The sequence below is a fragment of the Sceloporus undulatus genome, unplaced genomic scaffold (genome assembly GCF_019175285.1).
Source record: "Sceloporus undulatus isolate JIND9_A2432 ecotype Alabama unplaced genomic scaffold, SceUnd_v1.1 scaffold_18, whole genome shotgun sequence".
NCBI lineage: Eukaryota > Metazoa > Chordata > Lepidosauria > Squamata > Phrynosomatidae > Sceloporus > Sceloporus undulatus.
In genome coordinates this window covers 2,213,870-2,233,235 of record NW_024802940.1, presented here as the reverse complement: position 1 = coordinate 2,233,235, position 19,366 = coordinate 2,213,870, and the positions used below count along the sequence as shown (strand labels likewise).

At 42.6% G+C, this 19,366-nt stretch overlaps 1 protein-coding gene across 1 annotated transcript in view; it reads left to right on the top strand.

The window, feature by feature from the left end:
• Positions 1-267: 267 nt before the first annotated feature.
• LOC121917446 (aquaporin-4-like) overlaps positions 268-19,366 on the top strand; it is a 23,814-nt gene continuing 4,715 nt past the window's right edge. The window contains exons 1-4 of the mRNA XM_042443427.1: positions 268-328; positions 8,445-8,859; positions 16,328-16,492; positions 17,596-17,676. Coding sequence (XP_042299361.1) covers positions 306-328; positions 8,445-8,859; positions 16,328-16,492; positions 17,596-17,676 — 684 coding nt within the window. The 5' untranslated portion in view covers positions 268-305. The remainder of the gene's footprint in view (positions 329-8,444; positions 8,860-16,327; positions 16,493-17,595; positions 17,677-19,366) is intronic.

Sequence of the window (19,366 nt, the reverse complement as noted above, 5' to 3'; positions counted from 1 at the left end):
ATTCCTTTCTTTGTATGTTGATAGTCGTGTGTAGTTTCTAAAACATAAATGCAATGAATGATTCTTTTCTGACTTGTGGCGACCTCGTTCCTGGGGCTTCCTTGGGGGCAGGTTTGGGGGTCGCTCTTCCTGGAGGGGTAATTTGGGCTCCGAGGCGGGAGCCCAGCCAAACAGAGCCCTTTGGAAACTTCCCTTGGGCGGTCCCCCTCCCCTCATCCCCCCAGCCAGAGCTCCCTGGCCCCTCGGCCGCCTCGCGCTGCTGCTGCTGCTGCTGCTCCTCCTTCCTCTCACAAAGCCGGGAAGGGATGAGCGAGGCAGGCTGCTGCGGGTGAGTGTCAAGGCTGAGGAGGGTCTGCTGCAGGTGGTTTTTGGGGGCTTGCAGAGGAGGTGCAAGGAGGGATCATGGCTACTCTCAGAAGCAGGGAGGATGCCAAGGCTCCCTAGAGAGTCCTCCCTTTCCCTTGGCAAGGGAAACCAGCCATGCTGCTCCCAAACACACTGCAGAAAGGACCCACTTTGAGACCGCTTCCACTGCCCTGGCTCCATGGGTAGGGTTGGTTTTTTGGGGGGGTATAGTTTTGTGGGAGACATTTTAGCCCACATTTCTTGGGGCCACAATAAACTACAGTTCCCTGGGTTTCCCTCAGCACTCAGCCAGGGCAGTGCAAGCTTGTCTCGAACTGGGTTATTCTGTAGTTTGTTTTGGACCCACCGTTCCCAAGATTTTCTGTAACATTTAACCTCCGCGGCTCAGTGCTGTGGGATTCTGGGAAATGAGCTCCGCAATACTTCGGCAAAGGGTGGACCAGGCCGTCCTCCTTTCCAGGACCTGTCCTCCACTCGCCTTCATCCAGGAGGAATTTCCAGAAATGCCCCCCATTGTTAAGCAGGACAAAAGGCTGCATCCACACTGGAGAAATAACACCGGTTTTGGCACTGCTTGAACTCGCTCCTTTCTATCTCAAGTCTCATGGAATTCTGGGATTTGGAGTTTACTGTGGCACCCAGAGCGGAGCTCTCTTCTCCTTCATAGGACATGCTTGAGCTGTTAGAGCAGTGTGTCCTGAGAAACTTTCTTTGGCTTTTTAAACAGTGGCTGTATAGCCATCTGTCAGAGATGCTCTTGGTTGTGAATTCCTGCATGGCAGAAATGGGGTTGGACTTTGGGATGGCCTTTGGGTCTCTTCCAACTCTAGGATTCTATGGTTCTGTGAGCTTGTCCCTTGGGCTGCTAGCCAAGAAGACAACCATTGATAGTTGAATGAAATAGGGTAGAAAAAAGAGGCCAAGGCTGACCAAAGAAATAATAAGATTCAGATATAGCCGGTTTGTCTGTAGAGTCAGTTCTGTAGAGAAATCTTGTAGCACCTTGAGACTCGTTGAAAGAAAGAAGTTGGCAGCAGGAGCTTTCATAGCCATGAGTCTACTTCTGAGCATCTGGGAGGTAGACTTAAGTCTAGGAAAGCTCCTGTGCCATCCTCTTTCTTTCATTGAGGTTCAAAGGTGCTAAATCATCATCATATCATCATCCATATCAAAGGCTCTGCATCATCATCTTCATCATCATATATATATTATATATATATATATATATATGATTATTATTCACTTATAACCTGCCTTTCTCCCACTACAGGGACTCTTCTCTTTCTTCTTCTTTAAAGATATAGCCGTGTTAGTCTGTGAATCAGTATGCAGAGACATCTTGGAGCACCTTTGAGGACTGACTGAAAGAAAGAAGTTGGCGCAGGAGCTTTCGTAGACCTAAGTCTACTTCCTCAGATGTCTATGAAAGGTCATGCTGGCCAACCTCTTTTTCAGTTAGTCTCAAAGTGCTACAAGATCTTGTTGTTGTTTTCGAAGATCAGTCCAGATCAGTTGATGTACTATCCCAGACTGATTTGGGCACCGTAACTCAACAAACTCGGTTGTGGGGCTCCCTCCCCTATTTGGAGGCAACTGCACTCCTGGCTGCGTCTCTGCCTGAAACGTTAAACCGACGGAGTTTGTAGCAGCTAAAGATCAAGGGCAGCTAAAGGTCCTTCTTCACCTCTTTGGAAAGGGTCCCCCACCCACCACCACATATCCCTTGGCCAGCAGTTTCCTTGCCAAAGTTCATCGTATACCCCTTGCTTCTCCTAAGAGAGCGAGTGCCAGCTCAGGGTGAGGACACTCAGACAAATGGGGTGCCAACTTTCAGCCTCTTTTCTCCAAGTCAGGTTTTGGGCGCAGGCGAAGGGGGGCCACCTTGAAAAGGGAAAAGAAACCAAACTTCTCCCAGATCTTTCCTGCAACTTCAAGCCCTTTTAAAACAACACTGTTTCCTTCAGCGTTTTGCTGATCTTTGAAAATTTCAGAGCGTTTTGCCTAAAAGGCGGAGGGAGGAGGATGCCATTCTCGTGTGTGCAAAGATAATATTTGCCTTGTTTCTGGTTGGCCCCTCCTGCCTGCCCTCTCTCCTTCTGTAACTAACTGGCTCTCTCAAGCAAACAGGCACAGACTAGTCAGGGAAGCTGCTGGCAAGCTGTGGGTGCCAGGGGTCTTAAGAGAGAGTCTGCATCTCTTCTGGGACTAGAGATGCACCCACACAAGGTGCCAGGTCTCTGTAGTGGGTGCATGCCCTGGAAGTCACTTGGAAGAGGAGGAGGAAGAGGCAAGTTCCCATAAGGTAGGGATCATGAAGTGCCCACCTCTTTCCATTTGTTCCCTGAAGCAACAAGGTGGTTGGGTCCAGGTGGAGAACATGACTGCTCTGCTGCAGACCTCATTGGCTTTGCCAGAAGCTCTTTCACATCACACAATTAGTTACAGTAGGATGATGATCCCACTTTCACTGCTATGGTTCCTTCCTGTGGGAACTTGGGATTTGGTTTTTAAGGAGGGGTATTTGGAATTTAAGTGGTTTGTGGGTTGGCCTGTGACTCTGGAGAACAGGGTTCGCATCCCAGCTAGCTATGAAACCACTGGGTGACTCTGGGTCACATTCTCTACAGGAACTTCTTCTTCTTCTTTTTCTAAGATATAGCCATGTTAGTCTGAAGAACCAGTATGTAGAGAGATCTTGGAGCACCTTTGAGACTGACTGAAAGAAAGAAGTTGGCAGCATTAGCATTTGTAGACTTAAGTCTATGAAAGCACATGCTGCCAACTGCTTTCTTTCAGTTAGTCTCAAAGGTGCTCCAAGTTCTTCTTCTTCTGAGGAAGACAATGGCAATTCACATTACTCAGTTACAGTTACTTGCTCCCCCCCCCAAAAAAAAAACCCAACCTGTGGTAGAGGTGTAGTGGTTTGAGTACTGGACTATGGCTCTGGAGACCAGGGTTTGATTCCCAGCTCAGCCTTGGAAACTGACCTTGGACACCTCACATTCTCTTGGCCTCAGAGGAAGGCATTGGGAAACCCTCTCTGAAGAAACTTACCAAGAAACCCTTTGCAACATCTTCACCTTAGGGTCACCATAAGTCGGAGATGGCTTGAAAGCACACAACAACAAAGTTTGGAATTTCCACCCAGAGCTTTCTACCGTCTCACCAAACTACAAACCCCAGAAACTCCATAGAAAGTAGATATAGTACATATACTGAAATTATACTGCTATGATTGTATAGTATGAAAGCTACATTTTTATCCCCAGGTTGCCTCATAGGGCTGTGTGGATAAAAATGTAGCTCAGTGTGGAGGAAGTTGCAGTCATAAATTTTGGATAGAGGCCACTAGCAGCTGGTGGCTCTCATGTCAGTGGGGTGGTGAATCTCCTCTGGGTTTTAATCCAGACTTTTCAGAAGCTGTCCAAGGTACTGAATCTTATCCTCAAAATAGGTTCAACACATTGGATGTCAAATGTTAAAGGTCACACTAGGACAGAGCATCTGCACTTGCCACACTGTGCAGACATTTGATATGCAGACAACCGTCTAACTAAAAAGATTGCATGTACAGCGCTATGTAAATTTATAGCGCTTCATAAATAAAGGTGGTTAATAATAATAATAATAACAAAAATTCTTTGTAATAATCCAAATTAGCCAAATGCTGAAGCGTGCACATATTAAATCGTTTGCAAACCATGCTGTTCTGAACAGAGGAAGCATTTTACAGTTTCATAGAACATATACTCAGGAGTTGGTCAAGTTGTTTTCAGTTCTGTTTTGTTTTTTCTTTTTCAAGTACTGCACAATTCAGCCCCCCAAACCTCATTTGGTTCTGTGTCAAAATTGGAAGCAACAAGTAAGGAACTGGAAGCGACAAGGGGGCTCCACTGAAATGGCCATGCCCTGAGTTCTCACCAGCATAGTGACTTTTGCTGGTTTGTAAAGGAGCTATGTTGAGGAAGACTCATGATCCCAGATCACTCAGGGCTTTAGTGGCCAAAAGAAGCAACTTGAGTTGTTCCTAGAAATTAATTGGCAGCTAATACAGACTCAATGTAATATGGCTGTTCATTCTAGCTCACAAGTGTTTTAGCTGCTATGATCTGCACAAGGTGCTTTTTGTGAACTATGGCATATTCCGGACGGGCCCTATGGGGCACCGTTGTTATGCACGAGGGGCGGCGTTTCCTGACGCGCTTTGCCCCTCGCATGTAATGACTACGTCAAAATGGTGGCGCTGCCATTTTGACGTCACACACCGGAAGTGGCTCTGTGAGTGCACGCCTCATGCCTTATGGCGCCTCTTCTGGGGCCCAGGAAGAAGCGCCATTTTGGCGCTTCTTTCTTGCTGCGCCCAGGAACTGCGTGGTTTGGCTGCTGCGGTTCCCGGACACAGCAACCAGCAGCGGCGCGAGACCACCCGTTTTGGGTGGTCTGGAACGCACCTATCTTAACATTGCTTCCACTCATCCGTAATGCCATCATTGCAATAAGATACATATTTATCAGACAGCCTGATTATTAATTGTATCACACATAGTCTGGCATCATGTTGGTGAACACATAACAAATGTGGCTTAATAACATGCATAAGTCTTTTTTAATGTGGTGCAGGCAGCTATTCTGTAGGCTGTAAAATTCTCCCTCCCAGCAGCTGTGAACCTTACTGCTTACTCTTGGAGAAATCAGAAGGGGGGGGGTAATCTAGAGGAGGAAAAAGCAACTTGTCTTGACTCAAAGGCAAGGGGAAGGTGGGTTCCCTCCATTTTGAAGAACACCTTCATTTATTTTCCTCTCACAGCCAAGATCAGCTGTATCTTGCTTCTCTCACCTTTCCACAAGCAATAGTAGCCTCTCCTGGGTCCTGACAGGGTAAGAAAAGGACACAGAGCTGCACAAGTGGAATGTCATGCTCTGCTGGCTTCATGAAGGATCTTTGCCAAGATCTCTCTTTCTTACCGGTGTTCAAAATCTCAATTTGAAATTTGGTAGATCACATGGGAAGTAAATGGGCTATAAAAGTTAGACCTTTCAGGTACGCTTGCACCTGGCTGAATTGCCCACTTTTCAGACTCTAAGGGTGTTTAGTAGCTTTATAGCTTTTGCATCACACAATATTGCTGAGGAATTGTGTCAGCCAGTTCTTGTCCATTTGTAGTTTATGGTTTCAATATATACAACCTATGCATACAGCAAGGAGAATAGTGATATCATATCATTATGACCATGTGGTCTTTAGATCAAAAGGGACTGTAAAATTGATACCAGTTTGGGCAAATGTGTGTGGGAGGGAAGGAACCGAACCCTTTCCCACCACAGTTTAAGATTTAGTATTTTGGAGTTACTGGAGCAGACTGGTCACCTTAGATGACTGTTGACTACCAGTTAAGTCTATCAAGCAAGTAAATAATACCACAGCAAGGTTCAATGGTCTATCTAACCCTAGACAAATTTTTCCAGAACTGTTTGTGAAGTGCATAACATTCCAGTGTTTTGAGTATTTAGTGATGGTTAGACAAGAGATATACACGTCTATAAAACCTACATCTGCTTATTTGTATCCTTTTTCATCTTCTTGTTAATGCTGAGTTCTGACACCTTTTTGAATTAATGGCATCTGGGAAGTACTAGCTTGAAAAAAAGTGATGTAAATAGCAAGTTGGATAGCTTATATGCTGAGGCTCTTTGGCCTCAATGAGAATAATAGAATCATAAATTTGGAAGACGCCACAAGGGCCATCCAGTCAAGGGGGGAAAAAATCAAAGCACTCCTGACAGGTGGCCTCTTTAAACAGAGGCTTGATGGCCATCTGTCAAGTATGCTTTGATTGAGAGTTCCTGCATGGCAGGGAGTTGGACTGGATGGCCCTTGTGGTCTCTTCCAACTCTATGATTCTATGATTCTAGGTGGTGTCAGACAGTGCTGGAAGAATAAGGGCATACAGTGCCAGGAAATCTGTAAGTAACAGCCTGTGGTCAAGGAATTTGGAGACCTAAGCCCATAAAGACATCAAGTGAATGTATTACAGCATATCCATTTTTATTTTTATTTTTTATTTCTGTGCTGCCTTTCTCCCAGAAAGCAACCTAAGGTGGCTTACAAATAAAACTCTAAAAAACTTAGAATAAAAAAACAATTAAAACATCACATAAAAACAATATAAAATTACAAACATTAAAACCACAATAAAAGTACAATACCCATCCCATATAGCAAACACCCCATATAAAAAATCGATCCCATTATTACACATTAAACACCTTCCTGAATAAAACCATTTTTGCTTACCAACAGAAGGTAAGCAGGGAGGAGGCCAGCTTTGCTTTCTCTGAAAGGGCACTTCAAAGGGTGGAAGCAGCCACTGAGAAGGCTGTCTCTCATGTCCTCAAGTCACCAAGTGAGTCTGTGATGATGGCAGGACCGAGAAAAAGCCTTTCCCTGAATATCTTAGGGCTCTAGCAGTTTGGTATGGGGAGATACAGTCTCTCAAATAATCTGGACCTAAGCCATGTAGGGCTTTATAGGTCATGACAGGCACTTTGAATTGTGCCTGAAAATGAACCGGTAGCCACGGAAGCTGTTTCAACAAGGGAGTTATACGTTCCCTGTAACTGGCCCCAGTCAATATTTTTGCTGTGGCATTTTGTATGTGCTGAAGTTTCTGAACAATTTCCAAAGGCAGGCCCATGTAAAGTGCATTACAAATGGGATGTAATCAAGGCCTGTGTCACCACAGCCAGATCTGATGTCTCAAGGAATGGGCGCAGCAGGTGCACTAGTTTTAACTATGCAAATGCACTCCTGGCCACTGCAATACTGGCAGGCTAAACAAGTATTCATAAATCACTAACAAGTTATGACATTAAAAAGTAAATAGAAGGAGGATGGGACATTCTAAATGTTTCCTCCAACCCACTTCCCATTGCCATTCATCACATGCATACCCTTACTTCTCCATGGCAACTCTTGAATGTTCCCTCCAGATTGCAGAAACTGCCATGGGAGGAGTGAATGGTGGGTTTCCCCAAACCTGGCCATGCCCTTGGCTACCCGACACTGCAAGAATGAGGTTAAGACTGTCTCCAAGATCCTATCTATGAATCAGAAAGTGAGGAAGGGAAAGATGCCTTAAGCACTCTGGAGGTGAGGTCCACATCCCAGTAAGTGCCTGAGCCCAGTAAGTGCCCAACAGTTCCATCTCACAACATTGTAATTCATTAACTGGATGTCCAACCAGTGTTTTCAAAATGGAAAACCAACTGTAAACTGAAAAAAGTGTGATGTGCTGTGCTACTCCTGCAGAGGTAACAGAGTGATAGGCTCCCCACAAGAAGACTGCCTTTTTAAGGTTCTCCAGTCTTCAGAAAGAGAATGTTGCCTTGGAGGGATGGGCTGATGCAAGATACATCATCTGATCTCCAAATTTTGTCAGACAAGTGGTCTGCTTAGGGTTATCCAAAGTCCTGCAACTCTTGTCTGAGGCTTTCTTCCTAAGCCAATCTTTTTAAAAACTAGATTTTTTAAAACTATAAAGAAAGGGGGTGGGGTGGAGAAGGAGGGAGTACATAGGATATAAATGTGGGAGCTTATCGCTCAGTATTTTAAACCTGCTCCAGCCTCCTGGGCTGGAGCTAGAATGTGGGATGGAGGTAGGGATTATTGCACACTAAATCACTGCCAAAACTCCAGCCGCCATCAGCCCAGGTTCTAGCAGGTCCAAACCATGCTCCGCTAACACTTTTGAGAAGTCAGAAAGCTTTCCAACTTCTAAAAAGTTCTTGTGGAGCACAGCTGGTCCCAGGCTGATCATGGCCTGCAATTCGGTGGTGATTTAATGTGCAATAATCCCTCCATCCTGCATCCCAGCTCCACCCTGGGAGGCGGGAGCCAGTTTAAAATGCTGAGCGATAAGCTCCAACATCTAAGCATATATGTATATGTATGTATGTATGTGTGTGTGTATATATATATATATATATATATTATAAAGTGACCATATTTCCAAAAACACATTTTCTTGAAGTTGGCATCTTCTGGGTAAAGTGTGATGTTGCTTTGTTTTTCTTTACAGTAAGTGTGGACGCCTGTGTAAGTGTGAAGCCATCATGGTGGCATTTAAAGGCATTTGGACTCAGCCCTTCTGGAAAGCTGTTTCTGCAGAATTTATGGCAATGCTAATTTTTGTGGTCCTCGGTCTTGGTTCTACAATCAACTGGGGTGGAGCTGAGAAACCTCTGCCTGTAGACATGGTCCTTATTTCTCTCTGCTTTGGATTCAGCATTGCAACAATGGTGCAGTGCATTGGACACATCAGTGGTGGCCATATTAACCCTGCAGTGACTGTTGCAATGGTCTGTACTCGGAAGATCAGCCTGGCCAAGTCAGCCTTCTACATTGCAGCCCAGTGCCTTGGTGCCATTGCAGGGGCAGGAATTCTCTACCTTGTCACCCCCCAGGATTTGATAGGAAGACTGGGAGTTACCCAGGTAGGGCAAGAAGACTGAAAGTTTCCTGTTTTTTCCCCTTTTAATATAATATATAATCAATGAGAACGTTGATGGTACAAAAAGGCTTTGATTTAAATCCAGTGACTTATCCACTGTGGCATGCTATTGATTTACTTATAGATTATGAAGTTAATGGATAATATAGAATGGCTTTTCATTAGGCTGTGAAAACTTTAGAAAACACTGAGGACTGATCAGAGGGTAGACACCTTCAGAGATCCCTGAAGGGGGAGAGTGGGGATTAAAGTTCATCACTGTGTCTGGCAAAATAATAATAATAATAACAGATTAATTAAGAATAAAAAATTGTGACATATTTCCTTTGTTGATGAATGTGAAGGGAGCTCTTGTTTCATGCTGCTTATAATCCTTATGATTGTTTTTGCAAGGGTAGTTTTACATGTGAATTATATAAACACTGGCCAAAATGCTCATTTTCATTACAGATACCTCACTTGTTTTCATGATGACAACTATCAAACAATCATACAAACAGCACTGAGTGAATTAAACCTCATATATGTAAACATTCATTTAGTATAAATTGATGAGATCCTACAACATGAATGGAAAGACTTCATATACCCTAAATTTACTTTAATGGCTTTATGTGTAGGAGCATAGTACAAATGACAGAATATTCAGTGTTAATTGCATGAACATATTTTGAGACAATGCCTTTAAAGTTGTGGTAATATTTTCTCCTGTTATTTACATAACTACAGTGGACTTTGCATATTGCTGGGTTGGCAATCTATGGATTTGACCACCCGTGGATCACCACAACCCATATTAATCAGTGGTGGCACATGCACACTGATACATCCACATGCATATGGTTGCCACTGAAAAATATGCAGCACAATTCTTTATGTTTTTTGCCATCTGCATGGACCTCTGGAACCAAACCCCTGTGGATAGGAAAGGTCCTTTCTATCTCTTACATAGGGTTGCCATCTCAGGGCCTGACACCTATTCTCCAGTTTTCAGTGGAAAGATATCTCAGAGTAACAGTGATGATTTGAAATTGTGTGTGTGTGTTTTCCTCATTTGTTAGACTTGAGGTTGTCATTTTTTTTATTATTTGAAGGGCTTACTCTACGCAGCTATGGTTGATGCTTAATGTATGATACTGTGCTACATGACATTCCTAGAACCTGCCACCTGTGACATCACCTTGGTCCACATCCAGTGACAACACAAGTGAGGGGTCATGCCTAGGACTCAGGTGTTTGCAGTGAAATTGCAGGGCTTCAGATAATCTTGACCTGGCAACCCTATTCTCACTCAATTATGATCTTAACTTCAGTCCCAACCCCATCATGATGCAGAGACCCTCATGATACCTATTTTTATTAATAAGTTTAGGATATACTTCAAAACTTTAAAAAGCAGATCTTGAGACAAGCTGCTGAGTGAATCATGAATTTATTCATCACAAAAGGTTTTATGTATTTACACACAACACAGAAATATATTTTCATTATAAAGTGACTGTATAAAAGGAAAGGTTTCATGGCACACACAAAAGGGCCACCTGTACCAACTCTTGGTGAATAGTAGATAGCATTTATATTTTCAATCAGAATAAGAAATTGACTATTTTTGTTTTGTCTTACTGGCACTTTCTACTTTATTCTTAGCAACTGTTCTTTAATAGATATTATATTTTCTAAAGAACTTTTCAAAATGGTTTGATATTCTAGGATAAAATCCAGGTATAGAATGTGATTTTAGGATGAAACCGTCACCATTAAATACTGATGTCATTTTAATGGTGATTAAAAATACCACACGCTGAAAATGTTATTTTTCTTTAAAACAGACCATGCCTCACTTCCTAGCTTTGTTCTCTGCTAATAAGGAAACCCATCAGTTAGCCTTGCTGCAGGATATTAAAATGCACATGAACTACATGCTTCCTGTTCTTAATTGAAATTGAAATTAATTGAGTTCAAGCCAATTAATGGTTTTATCATGGAACTCTTAAATTACAGCCTTCTTAAAGAAAAAACATCATAAGAATATCATTAAATTTAAAAAGAAGAGATTTATGTTTAGAAATGACAATTCTAAAAGAGGCCAGGGTAACTAAAATGTAGCAAAATCACTCCCACAGCTCCTAAAATATAGAGACTTTTTTTGTCCAGGATTGGGAGAATCATGGGTGGAGAGTGAGGACTACACTGGCTCCCAGGGGGTTACAAGTAGCCTGTGGCCTTCACTGTGCACAACCTATCAATTCTAGCTTGTATCAGATTACAGTGGACCCTTGTTATATGCTGGGGTTTGGTTCCAAGATCTCCCGTGTATAACAAAATTTGTGTATGTTCAAGTCCCATTAAATATAATGACATAGCAAAATGGTTTCCCTTATACAGTGCGTCCTCGCCTTACGCGGGGGATCCGTTCTGGATCCCGCTGCGTAAGGTGAATTCCGCCTATGCTTGAGCCCCATTGGAAACAATGGGGCTCATGCGCGGCAGCATGGTGGCGCAGGCGCGCACAGGGCGCAACGGGCGTGCGCGCCCATTCAATTGAATGGGACGCGCTGCCCCTTCCGCCCTGCGCGTGCACCACGGCTTGAGCGCATACGCTCAAGTCTGCATATGGCGCGCCCGCGTATGGCGCGGGCACACTGTAAAACATGGAAAATCAAGGTTTGATATTTGAAATGTATACTTTTTTTTAACATTTTCAAACCGTGTATGCTTGAATCCGTGTATAAAAAAATCCGTATATAAGAAGGGCCAACTGTACTTCTGTTTTACCCTATATGATGGTAAGCAGAGGCCCAGTTGTGTGGCTTGATGCCCTAGTGCTGTTCATCAGATTAATATATCAGTTGCATAATGTTGCCATTACCAAATCATGAAAGAGAACATCATAGAGAGAAAAAACAATAGCACAAAGCTTGGATGATTTTTGACCATTCCTACGAGTCATAATGACCTGGAATTTCTGGGAGCTTCCTTAAGAAAAAAGCCACTTTTTAAAATTCATACATGCCTTGGGATCATGTCAGCAACAAGTGTGCATTATAGATACTAGATTTTTTTAAGGGCTTAAAAAGAAGAATTAGGATAATAGGATGCCAATGAGCAGATGGAAAACTCTTATCACAGATTTCAACATGTTGACCCTTTTTAGATATTACAGTGAAGCATTCCATTCATTCCCAAGAATGATGGTGCATGAAGGAAGTGAGGGCTGACACAGTGTAGTTTGTGTGAGCACATGTGGTTGAGGTAAGCAAACTGTTACAGGGAAGCAGTGGCTATGTCAAAGATATCGCCAGTCAGGAATTATTGCTTTCTTATTCTGCATTTCCAAGGAACAATAATTTCAGTCCTCATGGAATGATCTCTATATAACTGAACCAAACTTTTGAAGAAAAAAACATATTCTCTAGAAATCTGGCTACCTTAAGAACATCATTCCTTTTTGAGATATGGTTGTTCTGATTGCCATTGTTTCTGCATAAGTCAATGTAAGAGTAATTCCTTATGGGTGCAAGCTACCAAATTAAAAGTGAGCTTCATTGGGCTTATTCCATTGACAATATTGCTTCTACCACCAGAACCATGAGGAGGCCAGCTATCAGAACCATTATATGCCTTCTGCTCTATAGTTTTCTCTGTACCCAAACCTGCTCCAGAGGCTGGGAAACCATCTAAAGCAGGTTTTCAGGCAACACAGAGGGCTGCAAGAGTGAGAGGATTTCTTCTGCCTTAATGGAAGTCATCCAGTATGATGTTCTGTTTGGAACTAACTAAACTCATTTCATTTCAATATGGATTTTTGCCATTTCCAACAAAATCATTGTAAAGAATTGAAACAGCAACATCTGGTGTATTGTTAATGAGATACTTAATTACCAACATTTTTATCTAGCCTTTCTATCAGGTCCCCAAAGTGGCTCATAGCAGAATTGAAATAGATCAGCAAGCACCGTAAAAATGTTGGAAAATATGAAAGATAGTAGTGGATCTGTCAAACTGCCAAATTAATAGTGCAGAAGTTGAACAGCAACCAGTCCCTCATACACACAGACAGAGAGAGTCTACCAGAGAAAGACCTAAGGAGCTGTACCCTGAAGGAAGGCTGCAGCACACATACACTGTGGCCTCCACAAGGCCTAAAAAGAACCTACTCCCGGCGGGTTCTTTTTGTGCCACACATGGGGCGCCATTGGCACATGCACAATGATGATGTCCATGCTGTGTAGTGTTGTTTAGGCACTGCGCCCCTCAGACATCATTGTTGCACACCCCGTATGGATGGGCACACACAGTCATGGTGCCTGTGCGCTGATAGTAGAGCTGGGAGTGTGCAGACACCCAACCCTACAGAACCCTAATTTCAGCCCCAAGCCAGCACAAAGTACCGGACTGTACTGGGCCTAAGTTTAGTATTCTCAGTAAAACTAACAAAAGTAACGTTACTTACAAATTACTTGTTTATAATCAAATACATCATTTTATGGAGAAAGAGAGAGAAGTAGAAAATGTCTGAAGGTTAGAGTGATGCAGGAGATAAGAGAGTGTGATGAAACATGCAAAGAGGAAGTCACTATAATCAAGCTAGCAAATGTAAGTATAGACATGCAATTTTTTTTTTTTTAAAGATTTTGATGGACAAGAGAGACTGACTTGGATGTTATCCACATGCTGAAGACTTCACATTCCAAATCCTGGGAAATCTTTTCTGGAGGGTTCATATAAAATAGGAATTGGGAAACTTTGGCTATCAGATATTTTGAGCCTTAATTCCCATAACAAGTTCTTCACAGATAAAATCTCTCGGATAAGGGCTGATCTCGACACTGGCATTTCATCAGAGACAATAGGAGAGGTGTCCAGAGCTTCTGTGGACTCTATTAAACTGGATCATTTTGAATTTGTACATACCGATGAAGTGGACAAGCTTCTTGGAAGTGTTAGGAAGACGACGTGCTCTCTCAATCCCTGTCCTTCTTGGCTGACCGCCCAGGGTGGTGATGCGGTAACATCATTATTGTGTCACATAATTAATGCATCATTCAGGGAGGGAAAATTTCCATCTAGCTTAAAATTAGCAACGGTCAAACCATTGCTTAAAAAACCCTCCCTGGAGCCCCTAATAAGAAACAACTATAGGCCGGTCTCACTATTACCATTTTTAGGTAAGGTGATCGAGAGAGCAGTTGCCTTCCAACTCCAAGCTGTCTTGGATGAAACCGATTATCTGGACCCATTTCAAACTGGCTTCAGAGCGGGATATGGAGTTGAGACCGTCATGGTCGCCTTAGTCGATGATCTCCGTCTGGGCATCGACAGGGGAAGTGTGACCTTGTTGGTGTTCTTGGACATCTCAGCAGCTTTCAATACCATCGACCATGGTATCCTTCTGGAACGCCTGAGGAAGTTGGGTATCAGGGGCACTGCGCTCCAGTGGTTCCGTTCCTACCTCTCGGGCAGATTCCAGATGGTGCAGTTGGGGGACTTGCTCCTCTAAGAGGGAACTCACATCTGGTGTCCCTCAGGGAGCTATTTTGTCCCCCACCTTGTTTAACATTTACATGAAACCACTGGGAGAGATCATCCGGAGACATGGGGCGTGGTGTTATCAGTACGCTGATGACACCCAAATATGTTTCTCTGTGTCCCCGACTGATTCAGTGACTAAGGATGGGGTCTCTCTTCTGACTGACTGCCTGGAGTCGGTAATGTGCTGGATGAGAGAAAACAAACTCAGTTTGAATCCAGAGAAAACGGAAGTACTTGTGATAGGTTCCCCAGGCCCAGGGAAGAAAATTTATCCACCTGTCCTGAATGGGGTCACACTTCCCCTGAAGGACGAAGTTCGCAGTTTAGGAGTACTGTACTTCTGAACTCGCCTTTACAGTTGACATCTCAAGTGGATGCGACGGTCAGAAGTGCTTGCTATCAACTTCGGTTGATACACCAGCTGCGACCCTACCTGGGCCAAAGGGACCTTGAAACTGTGGTACATGCTCTGGTAACCTCTTGCTTAGATTTCTGTAATGCGCTCTACATGGGGCAACCCTTGTACCAAGCCCAGAAGCCTCAGCTAGTACAGAATATGGCAGCCAAATTGGTCACTGGCGTTTCCAGGTTTGACCATATAACACCTATTCTGAAAGATCTGCACTGGCTGCCTATTCGCTTCCAAGCACAATACAAGGTGTTGGTTATTACCTATAAAGCCCTACATGGCTTGGGCCTGAGTTACTTGAGGGACCGCATCTCCCCATATAATCCGCCCCGCACACTCAGAACAACCGGGAAGAACTTGCTGGAAATCCCACCTTCTAAATATGTTACTACATCCCAGATGGCCTTTTCAGTAGCGGCCCCACAAATCTGGAACAGTCTTCTCAAGGAGCTCCGCCTTATCACCCCCCCCTGGAAACATTTAAAAAGAGGCTTAAAACCTTCCTCTTCTGTCAAGCCTCCCCCCTCTGGAAAATGAAGTTGTATATTTTGATCCCATCGACTCTCTGCCTCACCCTATTGAATGACTGTTTTAGATTTGTATAGTGTTACTGGTTTTTATCTATTTTTATGATGTGTTGTAACTGGTTTTAATTCTGTGTAAACCGCTTTGATCTTTTGGAAAAGTGGTATATAAATAAAATTTATTATTATTATTATAATCCTTCACAGGTGTTTGGAACTGATGGGAACCATAGGCCAAGACACTCAGAGACAGGTTTCCATCCCTTGATACTTATAATGGAGATTAGCACATTGGCTTTAAAGCGCCTTATCCTTGATGAGATAAAGGCACATTTAATTTTCAAAATTGGTGTTATCACACTCACTCATGCTGGGGCGAATTCAACCAGTATACAGCTTGGAAGCCAGCTGGGCTTATCTTGCTACTTTTCAAAAATACCCATTTTGAAAATTAAATTGCCTTTACAAAATGGAAGTCTCTGAAAGTTATGGCCTGTTCAAGCACTATGGTTCTATTTTAAAAGCAGTGGCAACATCCTGTGGAATTCTAGGATTTCTGCTTTAGGGGAAGGCATTTATCATTCTCAGCCAAAAACCTATAATGCCTCACTAAACTGCAAATCCCAAGATTCCATGGAGTGCAGCTATGACAGTTAAACTGAAAACAGCTGTAATTTTGTGGTGCCAAAGGGCCCTTAATGGGACAATGCCCAATGAATTTGGCCAGAATCCTTGAGCACCACCTTCACATGGCACATCTCTACTAAATGCTAGAACCGGTGCAAACCAGTGATTTCCAATCCTCAGCATGCAACAGGAAAAATATGTTATGTAGAAGGTTTACATTCACTCACTCTGCCATCCTTTTTTCTTTTCTTAAGTTTGCTCTTGGATTTCCAAGTAAAGAAAAAAAATATTTTCATACACACCACAAATTCACACTTTATTTATGCTCCCTGTATCTCTGGTGTACTTCCTTTTTCCAGGTACATTCAGATCTTTCTGCTGGTCATGGACTATTGGTGGAGTTGATAATTACATTCCAACTGGTTTTTACTATTTTTGCCAGCTGTGATTCTAAGCGAAGTGATGTCACTGGTTCAGTGGCATTAGCAATTGGACTGTCTGTTGTGATAGGACACTTGTTTGGGGTAAGTTCTTACCTACTTCCTTAAAGTATACTGGACAAACAGCTGTAAACTATAGGTAGTTGCAATGGTTTAGTTTGCTCATTAAAAATCTTATTACAAAGGAGATTCATAGCTATAGCAAATAGTCAGTGGATATTAATGCAACATGTGCAGGGTTTCTTAACAAGCAATATGTTTGTATACACAATGGTATGAAATCTAGAGGTTTGTTGCAGTTGAAATGGTAACTGTAACAAAAACAAAGATGTTATGGATTGGAACATAGCCATATCTAATCCAGCACTCTCTTCATGCATTGGACAGCCAGTTGCATTCATGCATCGGACAGCCAGCTGCCTATGGTAGTGCTTCTCAGGCTATCTGATGTGGAGGACCAGCAATTTTTTTCTCTAGAGTGCCAGGGACTAGTAACATATTTGTTCCCATTGGCTAAAAGCATTGCTCTTTTTTCACTGGGAACTCACCATAGACCAGCAACTAGCACTGGTCCGTGACCCAGCCATTTGAGAAGCCCATGCCACTCACTCTTCTCATATTTCTGCAGCAAATGATATACAGCAGCATACTGCCTCAGATACAGACAGACAGATTAGTAAACATTACTAGTAAACATTATTAGTAAACAACTTCATTCTCCCCATAGCTATATCACTGCCGCAATAGTATTTCTTCTCAGAAATTTATTGGAAATTCCCCTTTATTTATTTGATTTCTATACCACCTCTCTCCCAAAAAGGGACCCAAGGCAGCTCTCAGAGGAATTGGTCTAGCCTCTTGTCTGCCTTGGTTACCTGTTTCTAACATCCAGAGATAATTTTCATGTGCTTTTTTTTTAACACTTCGAAAAGTATTATTATAGTGTTGTTTTCATAGCCAGACCAGGCTGCCCTCAAAGCTGTACCTGGAAAGAGCCCCGACATATCAAATATATGAGGGAGGTGGGGGTGGGGAAATGTTGCAAAATAAATCATTATAATAAAGCAAAAACAATTAATTGAAAATTGGATAAATTCAGGACTACAATCAAATGATATCAAAGTTTAATCCATAACCAAGACTCTTCCTTTAAAAAATATTTATAATTTTTCTTATTTGTATTGCAGATCAATTACACAGGTGCTAGCATGAACCCTGCTAGGTCATTTGGACCTGCAGTTATCATGGGGAAATGGGAAAATCACTGGGTAAGTGACTATGTTTGGAAGCCTCAAGTTTATCGAGAACATAACAAATAAAATTGCTGTTTTCACGTACATGAATGAGAAATTATAAATCTGGCCTCTTAAAGCCAGTTAATTTATATATCTCTTCTGTTCTTTTGAGGCTATGAATACTGTATCTGCTTATCTGGGGTTATTCCCCCTTGAACTTAATGGGATATGTATAGGATTATCCTGTAACTGGTTAAAGCAGGGATAGGAATCATAAAGCCATTTGGGTGTTGTTGGACTGCATATTACAACATCCTAGCCATTACAGAGAATGGTAAAGCATGTTGGGAGTTATAGTCCAACATCACCAAGAGGACTGCACGATTTCTGCCCCTGATTTAAAAGTGTTGATATTGTTTTGAATCAGTATCTAAACAGTGGGTGAAAATTTTCATTCCACAAAATGTACCACCCTCAAAAATGTTACTTAATCTTACATAGCAACTAAGCCAATCAGCTAGATTTTAGGCATTGCCGGAAGGATGTGATTGAAATGCACCTTTCCTAAAACCCAGGCAAACACTTTGGATTCCTCTGAATTGCCCCCCAAATTACAGTTTTAGTACAAAAAGTAGTTTATAATAGCACAAATTAGAAAACTGCAGAAACAACTAGAATTTATCAAGACAGCCTTTTTGACCTCAAACAATTTGTACATTGTAGTGATGAAGTTTCATTGAAAGCTACTGTAGGCCCCATGCAGACTGGCATCAAAGATCTGGAAGGAACTGGGCTGATTTGGATGCCCCTCCCCCGAATCTCTCCGTTAGCAAGTGCCCACTACAAAAGAGGGGCATTTTAAATCGAGTGCATTCTGTGCCTGCTGTCAAAGGTGCCTGCTGTCAATCAAGTGATCGTCATGGTGACGTTTTGCAGGGGCATCAGAGTGTCCTCCCCCCTCCTTTTTTTAAAGAGCCATGCACAAAATGCCCCAAAGTGTCAATTTTTTTAAAACCTCTTTTTTTGTGTGTTGTGCGTATGTGTGGGCATTTGGGTCAGATCTGCCCCTGTCTCCATTTTCAATCCCATGCAAGCTAATGCATCCCCCACTCCTTGCCCCCCAGAATGCCTCTTACACATGTAATAATAATAACAATAATAATAATAATAATAAATTCCTCACCTCGGAAATGCCAGAAAAGGATGCAATTGCCATGCATTCTATTTTTTGCTTTTAAAAGCAATTCAGGGCTGCCTCTGAATTCAGTAGCAAAAGCATGTATCATTTTGTCTAATTGACAAGAGCAAAAAAATGTAACATTCTGATTGTACGTCTAGCCCTTTGCTACATTTGTAACATTTGCATTCAATATTTCCCCTTTGCTGGAAGCCAGCAGATGAAAGGGAAAGTGCACAAGCCATTAGCCCTGCTCTATCTGCCTCAAGAAAAAAAATCATGCACATATTTGGTCAAAAATAATTTTTAAAAAATATGAAAGTGGGGGAGGTGCCTGATGTGAGCTCCGTTCATGCCCTGCCTTTGACCTGAACTGAACTGACTCTTTTCCTCTTGCTACATTCTCTTCAGAGGGGCTTTGCCATTGCCTTCCACTGAGGCTGAGAGAGAATGACCTGTCAGTTCCAACTAAAGTAGACCCATGGAATGAATTGGGAATAAAAGGGAAATGCAGCACAGGCATTCCTGTAGCATCCTCATATAACA